The sequence below is a fragment of the Lepisosteus oculatus genome, chromosome 15 (assembly GCF_040954835.1).
Source record: "Lepisosteus oculatus isolate fLepOcu1 chromosome 15, fLepOcu1.hap2, whole genome shotgun sequence".
NCBI lineage: Eukaryota > Metazoa > Chordata > Actinopteri > Semionotiformes > Lepisosteidae > Lepisosteus > Lepisosteus oculatus.
In genome coordinates this window covers 28,543,964-28,564,529 of record NC_090710.1, presented here as the reverse complement: position 1 = coordinate 28,564,529, position 20,566 = coordinate 28,543,964, and the positions used below count along the sequence as shown (strand labels likewise).

General features: G+C 39.1%; 1 protein-coding gene across 6 annotated transcripts in view; it reads right to left on the bottom strand.

The window, feature by feature from the left end:
• Positions 1-18,231, bottom strand: part of LOC102689895 (POU domain, class 2, transcription factor 1) — a 55,206-nt gene extending 36,975 nt beyond the window's left edge. For 2 of the 6 annotated variants that reach the window (XM_015364304.2, XM_015364306.2), the window contains exon 1: positions 17,704-18,230. In XM_015364304.2, coding sequence (XP_015219790.1) covers positions 17,704-17,749 — 46 coding nt within the window. In that variant the 5' untranslated portion in view covers positions 17,750-18,230. Of the gene's footprint in view, positions 1-15,988; positions 16,164-17,703 lie in introns of those variants that run through there. The other 4 variants (XM_015364305.2, XM_015364309.2, XM_015364311.2 and 1 more) reach the window with 4 other exon arrangements.
• Positions 18,232-20,566: the final 2,335 nt, after the last annotated feature.

Sequence of the window (20,566 nt, the reverse complement as noted above, 5' to 3'; positions counted from 1 at the left end):
CACCTGCAAAGGCACCCTTCCCAAGCATGTGCGAGCCTGGTCAAGTCCTGGGTGCAGCTATACCCCCGCTCCAGTCGGCACTGGGCCCCCTGCGCAGCGCTGCGGTGAGCAGGTCCGAGAGGCCTGTGTGCAAGTCCTCATTCTCCCCGTGTGTGTGTGTGCGGACGTAGGTGCATGTAGATGTTGTTGTACACCCATGATCTGAAGACAACAGGCGATGCAAAACGAAATACCTGGCAATTCTGAACTTAGAAAATAAAATTAAGGAACATGACGAGAAATCATTTCAAATTCAAAGGAATTTTAATTCTTTCAAGTGTAGATGGCCTTTAGGTTCTGTGAAAACCATAATGGGCTGAATTATACTTATTTGGTCATCAGTCTTAATTTACAAAAGTAACTTCAACCCCTAAATATAAATATATATGAATATTAAATTAAGATGAATACAACAAGACCTCTCAGTATAATGGATGAATACTCAAGCCATTACTGGTGCAAACTCTAGATCACAATAGCAGTTTCTTTGAAGATTGGATGGCACTAATGTTTAACATCAGTGTCAAACGGATTCATGATTATGCAGGAACTGTTAAGCAATTCTTATATCTTCCTTAATACATTTCAATTTTTTTAAGAAAAAAACAAGCACTCCATTCCCCCTGTAATACTAACTCACTAATACTACCTACTCCTTAAAAAATACTAGATACACTAGTATTATGTTTTTTAAAGGTAAAACAAAAAAAACACTTGCTTTGTCATTGTCTGATTGCAAAAAATAAAGTACTGCACAGGAACAAGACCACCTCTAACTCCGCACACCCCTGCTGACAGGCTGATCCAAGCATTTATTTGGATGCAAATCAGATCTTTTGTTGTATCGCATACAGTGTTCTTCTGAAAAGATCATTTTTCTTAGTTTAGATGATACCCTGATGATAAAGATCCCTTAAATTTGCAAGTCAGAAAATGGCAACCAAGACTTACTTCGGTTCTTAAATTAGGGCTCAGATTTTAATCGCAGGGTTTGTTTTATCAAGCCTTGGCAGACCGCAAGCTGCAGATGAAAATCAGGTAAGCTCAGGCTTGTATGAATAGAGCACTTGTCATGCTCACACCACTGGTCTCCATTGTGAAATCATACCGTCAGCACTTTGCTTCCTATTTAGTGTTTGTTCCTTGTTTTTCTTCTCATTATGGCTATTCATATGGGATACTAGCACTGCAGTAGATGCCATAAAGCATTAACTAATTTAGCATGCCGGGAGAAGGCAAACAGGAGATGAGGTGGCAAGATTAAAGTTTTTTTTTAAAAAACGTGGACCTCCCACCAGCAGCTCTCAAAGATTTCTCAAAGCCCCCAGCCGTTACATCTGTAAGTTCATTAGGGTCACAACCTGACAGAAGTAATAGTCAAATCTCTGCTTTGAAGGTTTACTATATTTTCACGGCCTGACTGCACAACGCATTAAAAAAGCCCAATGCTACAGTCTCCCGTTTAAATCTGTTCTCTTCTTCTTAATACCATTACGCTTAACGCACATTCGCTCCAGTTTCAGAGGAATAAAAAGAAGGAAAAGGAGCACGAGTAAAATCCTGCCACCGTTATTCCCTGAACCAAACATAACTTATCTTAATTGCATAACCTGACGGTTCAACCCCCCCTAAAGTAAAAAGAGATTCAAATAAACCAGGTGTGGTCTTATTTTTTAGTAATTTACACAGATTTAACCCATAATCCCTACTGAGTTACCATAATAATATGCACAGCTGGCGACATTTAACAGGATATATTCCTGCGTGATTGGATGGAAAGTTTGACCACTCGCTGTGGGCATGCCAATTATGGCTCTGCGAACAGAAGCATTAAAATCCCCTTAACAGCATGCTGTCACCAAGGACAAAAAAGGGAGACCGAAAATGTGAAATTCTTACAAATAAAGGCTCTACTTGCCACATACTTTCCTCTCCCCTGTTACAACTCAGACTGTCTGACTAATCCATAATAAATCCAAACATAATGGCTTCCAACTCAAGGACTTAAAAAAGAACTCCTTTTCTCCTTATGTAAAATGGGCTGCTACTGTGCGCTAATATCTGAAGGTCATTAATAAAACTGGAGCCACGGCCCTGAATATCAGGCAGAGAAAGCTTCAGAACAGCTCTTGATAAAAGTAATACACTAAATTCCACATCAATTTTTCAGGCTAAAAAAGAGACAACAAAAGCTTCTTCACTGTGGTAACAAAACGCAGCGTTAAAGCTCCCCTGAGGATTGGATGTCGGAAGCAGACATGGGAAAAAAAGCATTAAAGTGCCAGCCCAGAGGAAAAAGAAAGGTCAGATTTGTAATTTTAAAAAACTCTCGGGAGAAATACTCTTTAGAATTTGAATAAAGCAAGACATTCACGGGGCAAAGGCACAGCTCTAGAAAATATATACATTTTTTTTCGAATGCTACAGTGTGTGAAAATACACTGCTTTCTGCTAAGCGAGTTATGTACAGAGATCACCTAACAGGACAAATATATTCAACTTGTGGGACCTGATGTCGGCTGAAGCTGCAGTATTCACTGCTGGCGCTGAATCTTGCCCTTTAGAAGACAAGTACATGCTACTCGTTCTGGTTATTTGGGGCAGCCTTTAAAAGGAGAAGCAGAGACGAGCACAACTGAATGCATCTTTCCAAGAATCGTGAAGAGACACATGCCCAATTAGAAACCTTGTAACAAGGAATTAACACTCAGGACAGCTGCAAACAGGGAAAAGACAGCTGACTCATTTCAAAAGCGTGAGTCTACACAGAACCCATTCCCGCAAGAGTGCAGAAGAAGGGACAAAAAATAAGGTCGAGCGACAATTTTTAAAATGGCAGACAAGCCAGGATTAAGACCGTCACAAGTGGAGGCTGACCGATACAGACCGTCCCTGCCCAAAATCGATTTTGCAGTTAAGATCTACATTTTATGAACAGAAACAGTTGAACAATAACATTTTAATAACCAATTAAAGAGAAACAAAACAAAACTCAATGCTTCCTTAAGAGCACAAAACACTTGCAGTACCATCTCATAAAAACAGAACATAAACAAAACTAAATTCTCTTAAGAACACAAAGTTGTGGCATTCTGCTGAGAAAATGTATTTTCTGCTTTGCTGAACTGCCATTTATAAAAATTAATAGAATGTATATTGCTGCAGTAAAAGTAGTTTTATGTAGAATGTAGTCCCTCAGCTCACTCCTAATGCTTCACAGAAACAATAATCCACCATGATGCTAAATTTAATCTCTTGTAATAAAGGATGGGCATTATTTATAAACAACTGTCTGCCTAATGTCTAAATGAATATTTTCCAAGATCTAAAACACCTTGAAGTGATTAAAACAAATTTCACTTGCATGCTACCACTATGACCCTAAATTTAGTTAGTAACATTATATTTATAAACATAATACCTGTGAATGTTTCTGAGCAGTAATCAGGTTCTTTAACCCTTTAATAATTCCTTATCCAAAATGAAATTCAACAACTTTCAACATCTGCTGTAATAAAATACTAATTGATAGAACCCCAGTATTATGGAATCCAGAATTATTTCCCTATTCCCGTTTTGCAAACTATGTAGAAGTACACCAGTGCACAGTCATTTCAGAAGGACTGTGGACAGGCTTCTGATCCATTCACTTGCAGACTTAACCTATCAACCACAGCTCTTTCTTTTAAGATCATGCACAGACAAAAATAATTTGCAGAATGAAGATAGTTACGCACCAAAAGTTCTCCAAAAAGACAAAAACTGGCTTATACAAATACTGGAAACATCAGGTGCCCAATTTCAATCCCAAAATGTTATTCTGGATTCTAGGACCCCCCGGAGCACAAGTAAGCACAGAGTATTCTGCATTCAGCAATGGGTTGCTAGGACACTTGTCAGGTTTCTGTGAAGGACAATAAAATGCATCCATGCCAGTTTGACCGACTTGCAATGTTACAGATCTCCTCCTACATTAAGAAAGCAAAACAAAAGCTCTTGCAAAACGTTAGAGGAGGGGAAGGAATATAGTTTTACAGAACGCTAGAGTACCCTCAGTCATGAACACTTATTTCTGACAAGTCTGCCCTCACCAGACTGAGGAAGAGTATCAGCATCTTCCATTCCTGCTGAACTCTTCTGATCATTAGAGTGGCCTCCACTGCATTTGTCTCCACCTTCTGGGAGGAGTATATGTATATTATATTAAAAAATGGTGAACATCAGCAAAACTGAGATTGCTCCTTAAACTGGCAATGTACCATCCCCATTAGCCGCACATTACTGTCCGCAATGCATGTCTTTATGATGGTTGAGCATTATACAAATTGATCACAGAACTGCTGAAAGGGTATACTATCATTTCCTCACATTACAATAATTACATGAGCGATCTATGAGCAGAGAAAAAAAAGGAGATATGCATTACTAGACAGAAAAAGAGCCACAACTAAATAAAATTGGTCGAGAACCATTTTTTAAATTCAGTATTTAACTGTTAAATATTGATTTTTTTAAAAATGTTGTTCAATCAGTCATGATCATGCTCACAGGCGGAATAACTTTTTTCCCCCTTATCTGTAATAAAAAACACTTCCACATTCCATATTTATTTAATTAAATAATAGTTATGCAACAGTTCAGAGACTTAGGGAATGTAATTTTCATTTTGGTGCTGCTAAGCTTCTAAAACTGTTCGTAATAGTATATTATGCAAATTGTCTAATTAATATGATTTTAATTATAATTTAATTAGGTCGGCTTTCATTTACTTAATTATATAATACAAATTAGCCAAGAAGTAAAGGACCTTAACAAAATACCACTATCTGCCACTGAAAAATAAACCCTATTCAAATACCAGTGAAAATTCAAATGGTACAGGTCATATATGCAAAACGTGCCCAATACCATCAAGAAGAAGCGTTAAGTGCGTCACTTCACTCCCACTCTGTCTATAGAGCCATTGTCTCAAATATTTTAAAACGGCAAAGTGAAGACAAAACAAGAGCTGGCTCCCTTTGTTTGTGCAGACTACCTCAGGAACGTGGATGTCAGTGGACGGTGTAAGTTTCTTACAGAGGAAAGAAGAAAATGCGTTAATAGATGATATATATCGGCTTTAAACAAAGTTTGATACATTATTGCCCACATTTAAATGCACTGATTTTGTGTTAATTTACGGAAACTTCCTAGCTTCACAGTCTTTGAAGACCTTTGTGAGTGAACTTCACAGACCAAGAGGTATTTGGTGCTAATGACTTACTATTGCCATTCCTACCTTAACAGCCTGGAATCTGCCATGAAACACCAAGAGCTTTACTGAAAAAGATCTGTGCTCTCGCACACAAAAGTGAAAAGCACAAACAAGTTAATAACTATCATTGATTCTTATTGCGAAGCCATTAAAAGAAGTGCCAATATGTTCCTAATAATAAATGCTGAAATATTCAGTGCAATGCAATAAAGGAACACTAGTGCTGCATTCTGCAAGATGAACATGAACATGAACAATTATCATTCAGATCATTTGAAGCCCTTCAACTGAGAAACAAAAACATGCATATAATACACTTGTCTAGAAGGTATCACTTTTGTGTGCATACCAATACATTAGGTATTCTGGCAACAAAACTGTTTTTAGTGATTATCAATCTAAACCATATACCAAAGATTCAAATAGTGATTTTTGACATTAAACAGTTTACAAGATATGCACACTGAAATAGTTTTCACATTTCACATACATACTCCAAAACCACAATTCACAACTACAGTAGTCTAACAACCATTTATATTCAAGTTTAACTGGCTGATCTAAGTCTTACATTTTGCAAAGCTGCTCAGCCCAGCTTATGTATTTTTTACATTAGTTGCAGATACACCTGGAACATTCCTGTTGGACATTTAGATGGATTAAGGCTCAATAAAGTTATTATTTGAGACCCATTGTCTCAAAACTATTCTTTCAGCTTGTACTACCACTTTATGAAATTCTCTTAGCCCACACACTATTCAAATTCTGCAATCTAAATAACCATGACTGGAGTGACAAGTTTTTTATTTTTTAAATAATTGAAAGCTAAAATATTTACCTGTTATTCAAACTCTCCGTAAGCCCCAAACCACGGCAGAATTCTACAAACATTATCCAAATTATAAGGCAATATTTTCTACAAACCGTCATACCTATAGGTCGGTTATTCAAGCACACACATGAGATTTAGAAATCAGGAAAGAGAAGGACTTTCTTCATGAAAGAAGCAGGTTGATCAGTAGGGATAAGGGTCAAACTTATCAGAAATCACAGAACTGACAAGAACGGCCTGCTCACACAGCTCGGGAGACACGTCAGAGTTCTGGACTACCACATCGGCTCTGTTGACCTAGACAGGCCAGCCAGAGAAGGGACCCGAAGGGTGATCGGCAGTAACTTTCAGCTGCATGCGAACCCAGCCCTGCTATGCAAGTCCGGACACAGTGACCAGCTGGACAGCAGAGGTGCCGGTTCCCATGCTGGGGCTTTATCATATTTAAGTTGAATGGCTCTCCCATCCCTCCAGCAACCCAACTGTTTATCCATGGCATTCCAGTTTAAACAAAGGGAGATGACTGGACATGCGCAAGCATGGCTGTCCCAGTCCAGGCGCAGAGTGTACAGTCAGAGGGGGGGAAACACATTTTTAGCTCCTTCTGCTTGAAATAACCTGAACCGACACAAACAATTTGTATGCTGGCCTATGTAATGTTACCTTGCTTCATTTACAGATGGGAGACTAATGGCCTATAAAATGCAACTATTATTAATACAGTGACTGCCATTCTAATATTCTGTATTTTAATGCTTAATTAATAGAGATATTAAGACCCCAAAGTTGCTTGAGCCGAGAAGATTTGGGGATAGCTTTCAGTCCTCTCTCTTTGGAAGTTAAGGATAAACTTTAGTTCTTTTAAATGCTCTGTATACATGTAAAAAGCAGATATCCATCACTTCACCGCAAAAAACAAAGGATATTGGAAAGAAAATGTGTGAAAGCTTCTCATTTTTAAGGAGAAACTGTTTGGTATACTTTTTCCATCATCATCTTGAACATAATGTGCATTTGATACTTGAAATTTCACTTTCTATGTTTTGTTTGCATACACTTGATCTTAATCTACATAGAGTGTCAAAAACAAGTGTTCAAACACCATAGAGCAATTTGAAGAGTTCATCAATACTAAAACGTACTTAGACCTTACTTTGGAAAAATTAAAGTAGAGCATGTAAGTGTTCCATAAATAAAACAAAAAGAAAAAAAAAACACCCAGGGTTGTAAATAAACAACACTGTACAAAAGAAAAAAGCTTGTAATCTAAAATACTAGCTGTACTGATGAGTTGAATTGGTTAGTATATCGAATGAACATAAAAGAAAAATGTTTATCCACGTAAATTGAAAAATTTTGTGTTGTTTTGTCTGATGTAAAGTATAAAGCTTATTTTTCTTGTGAAATATTTCTTTATGACACAATGTTCATGTATGAGACATGACTCGGTTTCATAATGGTTTATTTTAAATAATGGGTTAATTAAAGATTACTTTAAAACCTGTCGAAACCGAGTGGAAACATAGCAAAACCCTTGCTGTACTTTTCTTGTGAAATAAAAAATACATCCCGATTTAGAGTACTGACAACGACTTGAGCTAAATAGCTTTCAAATACGATATGGCCATACTTATATTCATACGCTGATGCAGAGAAAGACTGATCTAGCTCCTGGACACTGACAATTGTTTTAAGTGCACTCCAGAGAACCTCCATTGCAGATATCAGTGACATCTGTCTTTTCTTACAACAGATTTATTCAAAAGTAACTGTAGATTTTAAGCTGCTTTTTATTTCACTTCAAGACAAATTAAGGTAAAACCCGCAAGCAACAACTTCAAGCTTCAAAGGGGACAAAAGCTGAAAGAAAAAAAACACCACCACATTCATCCATGAAGAACCGGTAAGCAAAACAAAAGCTCAGCTTGAGCAGCTGGTGATGCAACCTTAGAAATAGGTTCACTGGCCTACATGTTTCCCCTGCTGTTTGAATAGTACCCCCATGTCAGTTATTACAATAAATCAGCCAGAAGAACAAGAGGGAAGGAAAACGCAAGCCAAGGTGAAGATTTCTGAAGAAACAACTAAATAGGCTGTAACCATTAAACTTAAGCAACCCCGTTACACTTACATTTCTTGAGCTAATACAGGAGGAAGAAATCATTTATAGTAGTGTCCAGAATCAAGAATACACTAGCCTGCACAAAAAAATAATCCATGCAAAGCTAATGTATAACCGCGCTGGTTCAATTTTAACAAATTTAAGCAACCTGAAGTGTGCCTGATTACATTACCAAAGAGAAAACAGCAATGAAGGCAGCAAACAATATGTACTTAACACTGATTACATGCAGTGGATTTCTAAGAATGTCATGAGGCACAGTCATTATCTGGTGATGCATTTATGCACTAACGCCTCATTCAGCTAAGGGCGGCAAGTTTTCAGTATCACAGTGTAATGTGGAAAGCTACGCAGCATGTGAAAATTAAGTAGTTTCTCTCCTCTCCACTAAGCTAATGATATGCATAATTAACACGTGGTAGACATGCAATTTGCATATAGCCACTGCTCAGGAAACAATAAGGGGTTCACTTAGAAAAAAGGGTATTTCATTGTCCTGCAATGTAACCACAAGAAGCACTGTGTTCTGCACTTACTAGCAGCCGCTAGTAACGGTAAGTCATGTAAGCTAGGTTTCCAGGAACACAGAATAAACTGAAATATTAGCCACAAAGATCGCTGGTAAGTAGGACTTTGTATTTTTGGCTTTGACCAATGAATAATAAGAAAATTGTCTGGATGCAAAACAAAAGAAAATGGTTATTCAGTTTCCATCCACTTCATCACATTTTAAACTGCACTAGAAAAGAGACCATTATAAACACGAGATGCAGTATGAATGCATTAAACCAAATCCAATGCTGTACAAGCTTACCTGGAAGCACAAGATTCAAGCACAGAGCATGCAATGAAGATTTTAAAACGGCAGAAGATAAAAAAAAAAGGTTTTCTCAGACACAACAAAACAAGAGATCACAATTCATTATTGAAAACATCAATGGCTGATGAATGTAAGGAATTACCTACACACGCGGGTAGATATCGGCTTTATTTGTATAAGAAAACGTAAATCCATCATCGGGAAGTTGCTCATACCCAATAAGGGCTGTGGCAACCCGGATCCTGTTCCAGAAGGGAAAGGCAGTGCATGGGTGGCCAGTCCACTGGAGGACACCAGTTAGCACAGCCATCATGTCCAGGAGGAGAACAAACTGGAGATGTAGCAAAGCCTCATGTAAATGAAGGAAGAACATACAGACTACACACACAGGGCAGGAAGGAACCCAGGGCTGCTAGACCGCCCTGAACACGGCTGCTTCACTCCCAGAAACACCGGCGTCTCTGACTGCACAGGGACATTGGATAAGGAAAACCTAACATGTTCAAATCAATTCTTTCATTTTCTTGTCATTCTAATATGCTCGACTGTATTCATGAACACGATCAGATTGGAAGGCAGGAACTCTACAGTCAAAATATTGTATATTCTGTTTAGGTTTCCCTGTCCCCTCTTTGAAGAAACTGTAAAGAAAAATACTAAATTAGAAAAGAAACTTAAGAGGTTTTTTACACCCTTGACAATCATAGGACAAAATTTAGGTTGGATGAAAAAATTGGGAAGAGCTTGAAAACATCTTATTACAGTACACGTGAAAATACAGAAAACCAATCTGCAAGAACCCAAATAAACCCTGAAAACATAGAAACACTGGACAAATTGGAATATACCAAAACAGAAGTTCCAAGTGAAACTACTCTTTAACAAGAGGTCTCCGTGATGCATTAAATCACTTTAATATCGGCTGGCTTTCCGAATGTATAGAGGATTACATTTGGAGATGTAGTGCATTTGAAGACTAAGGCTAGCACAGTCACCCCCTCCCCAGAGACAGAACACAATTTCTATCAGGAAGTAATACCCCTCTACTAGTGTACAATAACATGATGCAAAAGTGGCAGTCCTAAACAGGAGTCAGAGGGTGTCTATTCTTCCTGCAGCACAGAGAGAAAGAAAGGGGTACCGAATCTTTATATACACTGCCCGAGCACTAGGAAACTGTGTTTTAAAGCTTTACTACCACCTGACCATTCTGCAATAATCATTCCTCCTATAATGAGTGATTTCGTTATTACGTTTAAACTTCCGGGAAAACCTCACTTTTAAACCGATAATAGTTCACTTTTGTTTTCTCGAGATTATCACTAGGTCACACTGTTTATTTTGTCTTGATTCATTCACTGCTGCATATAATAATATTACAGGTGGGTAGCTGCGTCAGCATGCGTAGGCTGCAAAGGAACAAGTAATAGGTTTATTCCATGCTGAAAAAAAGAAGAAAGAGAACACAACGTTTCGGCCGTGGAGCCTTCTTCAGGTGTGGTTCTCCACACCTGAAGAAGGCTCCACGGCCGAAACGTTGTGTTCTCTTTCTTCTTTTTTTCAGCATGGAATAAACCTATTACTTGTTGCTATAATAATATTAGCTAAGCTTAAAGGTTCTCATATACTGTATATTCCCCTTCATTCATACTAGTGAATTTCATGCAAACTATAAACATCAGAATGGTATGTATACAAAATTATTAAATGTCATGAATGTTGCCTGTTTGCCCAATATGCACCACAAAATCTTTTCCTGACATTTTCACTGCTCTTCTGTTTTTTTTATATAAGGAACAAAGACACAACACAACTACAAATATCTTAAAGACAGCAGGAGTATCTTGCTCTTCTTTGTGCTCTCCAGATAGTACTCTGACACATTACTACCACCTAGAAATTTCTCACATGCTACCACGAAACCACAAGTAGATCATACAGAACATAACAAGTCCACAAACAGGAGGCCCTCAGCCCATCTTTGCGATCTGCAAACCTTCTTCTGCTGGAGAGCTCCGTCACAGTAGGTCACATAGGTACCATTAAAGCATCAATTTCTCAAAACCTGTTCAAGTCAGCACATAATTTAGAGTTTCGAAACAAAGAATTCCAAACCAAGTGTGTTCTTTATAAATTAAATCACATCCGGTGTTTGGGAGCAGGCATGACATAGGTCATCCTGTGGGATTTATTGGAATGGGGCTCTGCAGGACTAGTGTCGAGAGAGTCCCAATGGCCTTATCTAACACTATCCTCATGTTACAATCTTCCCAAGAGGTATTTTCAGATCTGCATTAGCGCCAATTAACATTATTGATTATGTGACTCGAACAGGAAACCTCATGGTAAAGTGTTCAGCATGCTGCAGTTAACAAACATAGTGAAGGCCCTCAAACCCAGAAGAAACTGGGGAAAAGGTTCTGCATCTGAGGCTTTTCGGATAAATGAGATTAAAGCAACTATATAACAGCTGAACAAGTAGGACCACACCATAATGATAAGAAAGTGAAAATAAAGTCAATGGAATATAAATGTTAAAACAAAAAAAAACAAGGAACATGAATGCCGACACAAATGCAGACCCTATGGACCGAACTGGAAAATGCTCTCCAAGGGAGAAGGACAACTGGCTGCACTGGTGGGAGGTAAGAGAAACCCCACAGCGCTTCCGGGATTCAAATTTATGCCACTGCGAGAATTTTTTTGTGCTACTTTATTTATTATGAATGTCTCAGATTTGTATTTTCCGGGTGCTTGAGGCTTCCAGATGCATGATTATCAGATACTGTGCTGTGCAATGAGGTAAGGGCTCCTACCACGTACAAAATATCTCCAAATCATCAATGTCTGAGGCCATATATGTCCTGCTCTGGGGAACAATATCATACCTACATCAGAATACTGTTAAGTTTATGAACAAAGCAATCTGAACTAAAACATCCAAGAGAATGGCTCAACATACTGGTTAATGGGAGCTGAATTACGGAAAAGCATCGTACACATACAGACATTAGCAGAGTGTGTGACAATCAGAATTTGAGCCCGCCAGTGTATTTTTCAAATTTACGATCAATTATTTAAGTATAGACACCATCAATTTCATCATCTCACATCTCAGCTCTTCTGACCCGCCCAGCCACGTACTTTTTGACACGCTGCTCCCCAGTGGAGTACAGACCCTTCGGTGCCAACTGGAGGAGAGGCCTGTCCCCCACCGACATCACCACGAGCCTGGAGGTACGTGGGAAATGGCAGGAGGGTCTGCGGTGCTGGAAGGCCTGGGAGCCCATGGCCACTGATTAAACCCAACCGATCCAACAGTGCACTGCCACTAGGAGAATCCAGGCCCCAGTGAGCCAGCAACATGAGCCCGGCTGGGACTCACCACAGGTGGGTCATGGAGCTCAACATGCGTCCCCGACGACCACTTTAACCGCACAGCAAAACACACAAAAGGATTGAAAAAATACAGAACAGCTTCTATCACAGTAAACATTAAGATCATTACATTAAACACATGAACACATCTTCTTGTAACTTAACAGGTAGAACACATCTACTTCTAAACTATCATAGCTTTAAATGTAGATCCTCACAATTTCCTCATACAATATTTTGAAAAGGGGCATCTCGACACTTATTTACAAGAGAGAGCTGGCATCTTATGTGTGATTCTGCACTATATATTCATTTTAACTGTTAATGAACACAAAACATGTTTAACTTACTGAATATACTAAAGACAGCTATTTAATGCTAGATCTGTCTTTTTTTCTTGGAAAATAGTTGAGTACAAAATGTTTTTCAATATGCCATGTCAAACATTTCATAGGCCTAAATAATGTAGGTCACTGACAGTTAAGAAACAGCTGTCTCACCAGCAACACAGCTCACTTTGTGGTATCTCTAAGTGGGACATCAATGGCAGGCAATAAGAAAGATAATCACTTTCTTCCTAAGCATGCACATAATTGTACTTACTACCTGGTATTCCAGTTTAGAAGTATTACTCTTTTTTATGTTGACATGTGCTGCACATAACTTGTGCATGCCGTTAATTCAGATTTTATAAAATGCACCAAATGCAGTGCACAGTTGCTGTCAAAGAATAAAGTATTCACCCTCTTACTTAAATTCCACAAAAAGCAACATACAATGTTTAAAGGTCTACATTCTGAACAAAATTATATACAAATTAGAGAATAAAGAGGATAATTAAACTTAAAACAAGATAAAAAGTTGAATACCTAAATCAAAATATGAACAATGCAGGTAAGCTTGGTAGGTCTGGAACTACCCTGGATTTGATAAAAAATGATTTAGCAGTCTTGAGTATCAATTCTACAGCAGAAAAAGAGCGAAACAAACAAGGCTTCAACAAACTGAAGTGCAAACATCTTCACAAGAAAATATCTAAAATAATCATGTAAGGAATGCCAAAATGTAGAGGCAAACTTAAATGAGCCTTATAAATCTTTATGCAATCAACCCTAAAAATACACTACTGTATATCCAAATCGGGAATCAAAGTTCGTGAAAAGTCCCTTGCACCTACAGGGCTGTAAAAAATGGTCAACTAAATATCTTGTTGCGGGCTTGTTTGAGCACATTTGGGATTGAACACCTTTCAGGGACTAAAGTAAACTTGACACAGCAAATCACTAAGATAAAAGCAAAGGTAAACTCAATCCTGAAAAGAAAAAGGCATACATTTTGGCTGATGAGGCTCCTTCAGTTCTGATCTTGGCACAATAGCAAAACTCTTTTTCCTTCTATTTTTCCAGCATGGGATTAAAGTCTGCTTGTTTCTCTGCAGCTCACATACTGACACAGCTTCCCACTATAAGTACTCAAGTTTACGAAATAAATGCATGCATATTAATTGTAGTTTTAAATTTCAGAATGAGAGTGATCAGAAGTGCAAAGCTCAAATCAAACCTTGCGAAGAGCAGACAGATCAAACAGCTGGAGATGAGCGCATCTGACGAACACTGTAGCTGCCAGAACACCCACTAATTTGAATGCATTTTTTTTCCAAATAAAATCTGGACATTTTCAAAATACAGATGACAAACTCTTGTGGTTATACTGTAGCTGTCAGATGTTCTAAAAACAACAAAACGTGTATTGCTATATACAGTATGTGTCAGAAATGCAAATGCAGAATGGAAGAACGGCAAATCTAAAAGCATTAAGTCAGTATAACACAACAGAACATTTTGCAAACGGTTGACCTTAGACACAGGATAAGTTATACTTCTGGGGAATTCCTTCCAACGCTTTGTTGAAAAGCAGAGAAACAGGGGTCAATTCCATCATCACCACTGCATTCATATACAATAATTATTCTGAAAACAACTCTCCATGGACCTGAATATTTATGCAAAAGACCCCTACTATTAGAGATTATGAACATTTATCCAGTCAAAAATATAATCTGATATGCAGGCATTTTTCTTAAATGTATAATTAATAAGAATAAGATGGAATTGAATTCTAAATGAAAAATTTAAGTGATAACTTCTGGTTATCTGCACTCTACTTTGTAAGTAGGGAAAGGGTTCACGAAGATGTTCTAAAGGCAGAGTACATTTTGAAGTCATTTTTTTAAGTTTAATATAAATTCTGTACCATTTCATAACATGTTAACTATTAAATATCATAAATAGGCATGTTTAAAGCAAGCGAGGAATACCGTATTAAAATTTGCAATGTCTACATTTCTTATTTCAAAAAGGAAAAATATTTTCTTTTAGGTAAATTATTTTCATAAATACATGCATACCTACTATGAAACATTTACCCTTTGTATATATAGATGTATATGAACTGTGTTGTTCTACCGCGTGGCAGCAAGGAGATATGTACAAGGAAAATAATTTTAGAAAATAAAATAATGAATTATATGGACAAAGGAAATAAACAGGGATGTGCGAACAGAAGGCAAAATTCGCTTCTAAAGATCGACCATGAGCCTGTATATCTGAAATAAAATTCACAAGGCAAAGACTAAATACAGAGACATACAGTCCAAAGTACCTACTTATTAAAACACATGAATATTTCATATCATTGCTTGCAATGCATTTCATCCGGACAAATGATCTTGCACTTCAACCAAAACATGAAAACGAAAATTATTATTTTTTGGTAATACTGTGGTATTGTCAACCACAACCGTAGACCGGGCGATGAATAAAAGACAAAACACGAGAAAAACCCTAAACGAGCCATGGCGGATAACAAAAAGCCTGTAGAAATAAAAAACACACAGAACAACATCGAGGCCTGTTTTTTTCCCCCTAAAGCCGGGGCCTTGCGTGCGAGCTCGTAGCCCGAGCCTGTGCTCTAGGCCTCATTCGTCCAGAAAAGAATCTTCTGAACCACAAACGCACATGGTTATATAAAATATAAACAGACTAGTGGTTGCTTAAAGACTGAAATTACTAAACATGAGAGGCGGGGATCCATGCAGCCATTTTAAATAAATGAAACCTCCCCAAATTACACATTCTAATGAGAGGCTTTAATATATTCAGGCATCGTAAACAAACGCCACCCACACAAACTACTGTATACAACTGTAACGACACGGCTTCCAGCGGGAAGAATGGGGGGAATCAAAGAAAATAATCCGCTTTGTGTTTGTTTCCTTATATTCCCAAGAAGATCACTAAATTAAAAAAACAACAACAACAAAGTTCTGGGATTTTCACTATTCTGAAAATACACGCATTGCTGGTCACCCTCATAGTTTGAAAGTCAGAATTCGCTTTTTACCGTGGGCACAATACGGTTTCTCATCTTATTTTTTTTTTCTTGTCTAATTTCGGACAATTAAGACAAAATGAGTGGAAGTGGCTCACAACGGCCCCCCGACAGGGGCGGGGTACAGCCCAGGCACCGCAGCGCTCCCCTCACCTCTTCAATCACACGAACCTCACAGCAGCAGTTGCTCCGTGAAATGGGGGATACGAGGGTGTTTGACTTGGGCAAAACCTAAAAACACTGAAATGCCAGGCATTTTTTTGGGGGGGGACTCAGTACAAACACCAGTTTGGAATTCCTTACTGGCAGGTAATGTCCACACCGAGACAGATGCTGACACTGACCACCCCCCCCCTGTGATTTGTGCCGTCTGTCGGAGGGTAGACACGACAGAAAGTCCCCATCGCTGCGGGTGGGGAGGCGGTTTGGAGACGCTAGCAATCCCCACTTTGGTTGCGAGCTCCCCCCGGGGCTTACAAAAGCCGGTCCCAGCGCCGGCCTGCAGACACAGGAAGGTGCGCTGGCCACTTCCCCCTCCCAAGCACTTGACGCCGCTGGGGATGGCTTTGACTCGACCACCAAGAGCCGCCATGGCAACAACTATGCGCACACACACACACAAACAACCAAACAACAACTTCAGGACAGGAGAAGGGGAAGTTTTCGAAAAATCCTATTACTTTAGGGCATGTAACATTCTCGACAGAAACGTCCACCCCCTTCCAGCCAGGTGCAACACACTCCTGACCGGCGGGGTCCGGGGACACCGGCAATAAATTACACCAGCGCCGCGGGGTGCAGCATAACACGGTCGCCGTGTGGCTGGACCCTCTTGTTTAAGCATGACTGTAATTGCACCTCCGGTCCCACCACCACCACCAGAGCCGCGCTTCTTGCGGGGACGAGAGCGCTGCACCGGCAGCCCGGCAGGCACTGGAGAGCCCGCTGCCCCAGCTCACACGACCCGCGGCGATCACCATCAGAAAGGCACCAGCCGGCACAAACACTCCCTTCCATTTTCCCCCGTCCTGCCCCACACCTCGTTAACCGCTATTTGGTTCTTGGGGTGGTTGTTGGGGAGGGGGGAGGTTGTAACCCCCCCCAAAAAAAACACATGGCCCCGAAAACACTGTCACAACACCGGATCGTGGATCATTAAAAGCACGCTCAGACACATGAATATGTAAGCCGCACCGCTTGCAACTAAACCGCACAAAGGGCTGCTGGAAGAGAAACTACATTTAAAAAAAGAGAGAGAGAGAGAGACTGCGCTCCCTTCGTCGCAATCACAATAATGACAGAAGGGACACAAAAAAGGCACGATTTTCTGGGCAATTGCACTGTTTTTTTTTTAAAGAAAAAACACGGCGACAAAGTATGCGTAGCTGTGTACTCGCCCGGCAAAAGCGTATGAATATGTAAACTGTGTAACTTAATGAGCGCACGCCGCAACACAAAACACAAAGCCAGCGGCGCTCGGCTATTTATCAGCGTTTTAACAACCCCTCTCATTTTCTTTTCGAATTACACCGCCGAGATGCTGATTACTAATAAAATATGCTAAAATCGCGGTCACTCCGCGAGAGTATGAATATGTAAAGTGCACAGTGCTCTCTAATCACACACAAAGGAACGGGGGGGAATGGATTTTCTCATAATATAAATTTGCCATCCCTTGCACAGTCCGCGAAATATCTATGTATTAATTATAATGATGCTGATTACTAATACATTATGCTAAGTTTTTTGTTTTCGTCCTCCCCCCCCCCACACACACATACACACACTCCACCACCACCCTCCTGATGGGGTTGAGAGAAAGAGTGTTTGAATATGAATATGAATATGTAAAATGCAGTAATGATTACCTGGTCCTGAACTCTCATCTTGACTCGCTGCTCCTCCGTCCGCCATTTTGAATATTTAACCCGAAATCCCAACCCCGAGACACAGAGCTACACACCCCGCGCTCACGCCGCGATTTGCATTACACGTCTCGACGGGCTTTTTTTTAATTTACCACAATTAAATGCCGGTCGCCTCCCCGCACAGGTACCATTTCGCGCCCCGTCGGCAAAATTATCCGGCGAAATCGAAATGTGGTTTTTAATCGCGGGTGGGGAGGGGGGGGGGGCTTCGACGACCGAGCGGCTTCGGCCTTCTTTCGGAAACAGCTGGCGAAAACTGACGAACTTCAAACAAAAAAAAAACCCGACCCACAAGATATCAAACGTTAAATGAATACTTTCCTAACTTATCCGCGAATTGTATCCGTGATATAAGGCCGGACGCTCGCTTGCTGTCCCCCCCGGCACCCGAAGTTTTGTATAATTTTGTAATTTATGCCCGATTAATTAAATGTATTTAAATAAACGTCGGGTCATATATTATCCGGAAACAGTCGAAGAGCGAGGGGGTGGTGCGCGTCCCCGTAACAAAGTGCTCGTGGGCGCGCCTAACGAACCGTCTCCGGAACTGGAGCGCGTGCCCGAGAGGAACGTGACCGAGCTCGTGAGAGAGGGCGAGCCGAAAGCGAAGTTCAAATGAGATTTTTGACGTTGGGAGAGTGGGTTTCTCTCGGTGAATGTCGGCGTCGTTAATACTCATATTTTGTAAAATAAAAATGTTCTTAATCACCTGAAAGCCATACAGTCCGCCTATTTCGATGTGTCGGGCGGTAGTGGGGTTCTATGTAGTGCGAAAGCGCATTTGTTTGTTAAAATATATTTCTGATTCAAGTATGGGTCGAATACATCAGGCGAATCGTTTTTTTTCTCTTCCACTTGATGTCACTTTTTTGGAAATTAACAAAGAGCGTCCTTTATACATACTTTTTGTTTATTTATACCCCCAACGCCTTTATAAGTTTAATGGTACGGAAGTGTAATAAAGATAAAAGCGAAGCACTGACATTTACAGTATATGGTACGTTGTGTGCCGTTCTTGTATGTCATACATGCAGATAACATTTTTTTTAATCGTGTTTTTATATATTCTTAAGCCTTGTGGATGGAAGTTTGAAATGAGTTTTATCCACTTTCGAGAGAATATCCGTTTTGAGACAAACATGTCTAGAAATGTTTTATTCCCATCCATTTGATGTGTTGGGGGGGAATTTCCTGAAGGCCATATTACTGTATATTAATAATATAGGCATATTAAATATCAGTGTTTGGAGGGAACTAGGCTGTGGCATTACCTTTGCGGTAACCTCAGACGTGATTTAATAGGCTTGAATCAGTCAAGTGCCTCACAACATTGGCCCCTAGTGAAAACCCCGTCTGATCATTTTTGAATAATTTAAACTCGGTAAATTTTAAAGTCTGCCATGATTGCGCAGGTAAAACAAAAAAAGAATCCTAAGACTGAGAGGCAGAGATCATTTTGAGTTTGTAAACGTGACTATGTCCATATCTAGATAGTGTTCTTAAACGGACTTCAATATAAAAAAATAAAACTTGCACTCATGGCTTCGGTTTCAGAGTGAGGGAGGGCATTTCAGTTTGTCTCTGTGGTTACACGGCATTAACTGTGAGGTTCCTCACAAATCCAGACTTGTTACTCGTTACCAGGGAGCTCCTGTTACTTGATTTTCCTGTTTTTTAGAAATTGGTCAGAGAAGTTGGTTAACTTTTGTCACAAAGCCTCTTCCACAACCCCAAGAATATGCTCTCTTGACAATGTGCTCATGTTATTACAAGTGTTTTCATTTCTTACAATAACGACCGACCAGATTATTACATTTGAATAATTTTTAAATAACCTCAGCTGAGGTGGTTCCCCTGCTTGTTAAAAATAACACCTCACCCGCAATACAATATTTTTCTAAAAAACGTCTGTAAGTTCTTGTAATCAAGAGAAAGACAACGACGTATTTTTGTAATTTATCAGGTTTGTATTAATAAAATTCGTATTACATTTAAATTATTTATTAACTCAGTTTTTTCTTATTTTTTAAACATATATTTCAGTCTAAAATGTATACAAAAGGGAACTTAAAGTATTTTTATTGTTTTGACTCTTTGCATTCCATACAGTTTAGTATGTTATATTTATCCATATGATAATATCGTATGTGTACTTCATGATGCAATCATGAAGTACACTATTATTTACTATATTCTTACATTTTCTTACATTTTAATGATGTAAGCTTTATTTATATATCGCTTTTCATGATCTCAATTTGTTTTATAGAGATTCATTTACACCAATGGTTGCTAAAATGATTTTATTTGGCAAGCATTTGTCTACAGTTGTGATAGATAAAAAAAACAAATTATTTCCACATTCAATAATTAATTGCCTTGGCAATTAAAAAAGCATTTTCTAGTATGACTTTCTAGGTTATTCGTAGACAGGTATTATGTCTGAGACCTTTCTGTAATTCATGGATATGTCTCATGGTTTCAGTTTTCAAACAGCAACAAAGTGGCTCAAAAGCTTTAGTACTAAGAAACCCAGTGGAGAAAATAAAGTTTGACAACACCGTACTAAGAAGTGAAACCTATAACCTTCAAATATTACCATCCTATCTCTTGTTTTCAGTTGGTCTGTCTTACCTTTATCAGCAAATGACTACTTGCTTTAAATTGCTGCAAAATCCTCTCATTGTGAAGGTTAATTGCAGATGAACAGGTTAATTGCTCTGCATAATCATTTTCTTTTAAATACATATTGTGATAAACTTAATATTGCACTAGACAATTTATATTCAAATACATGTGCATG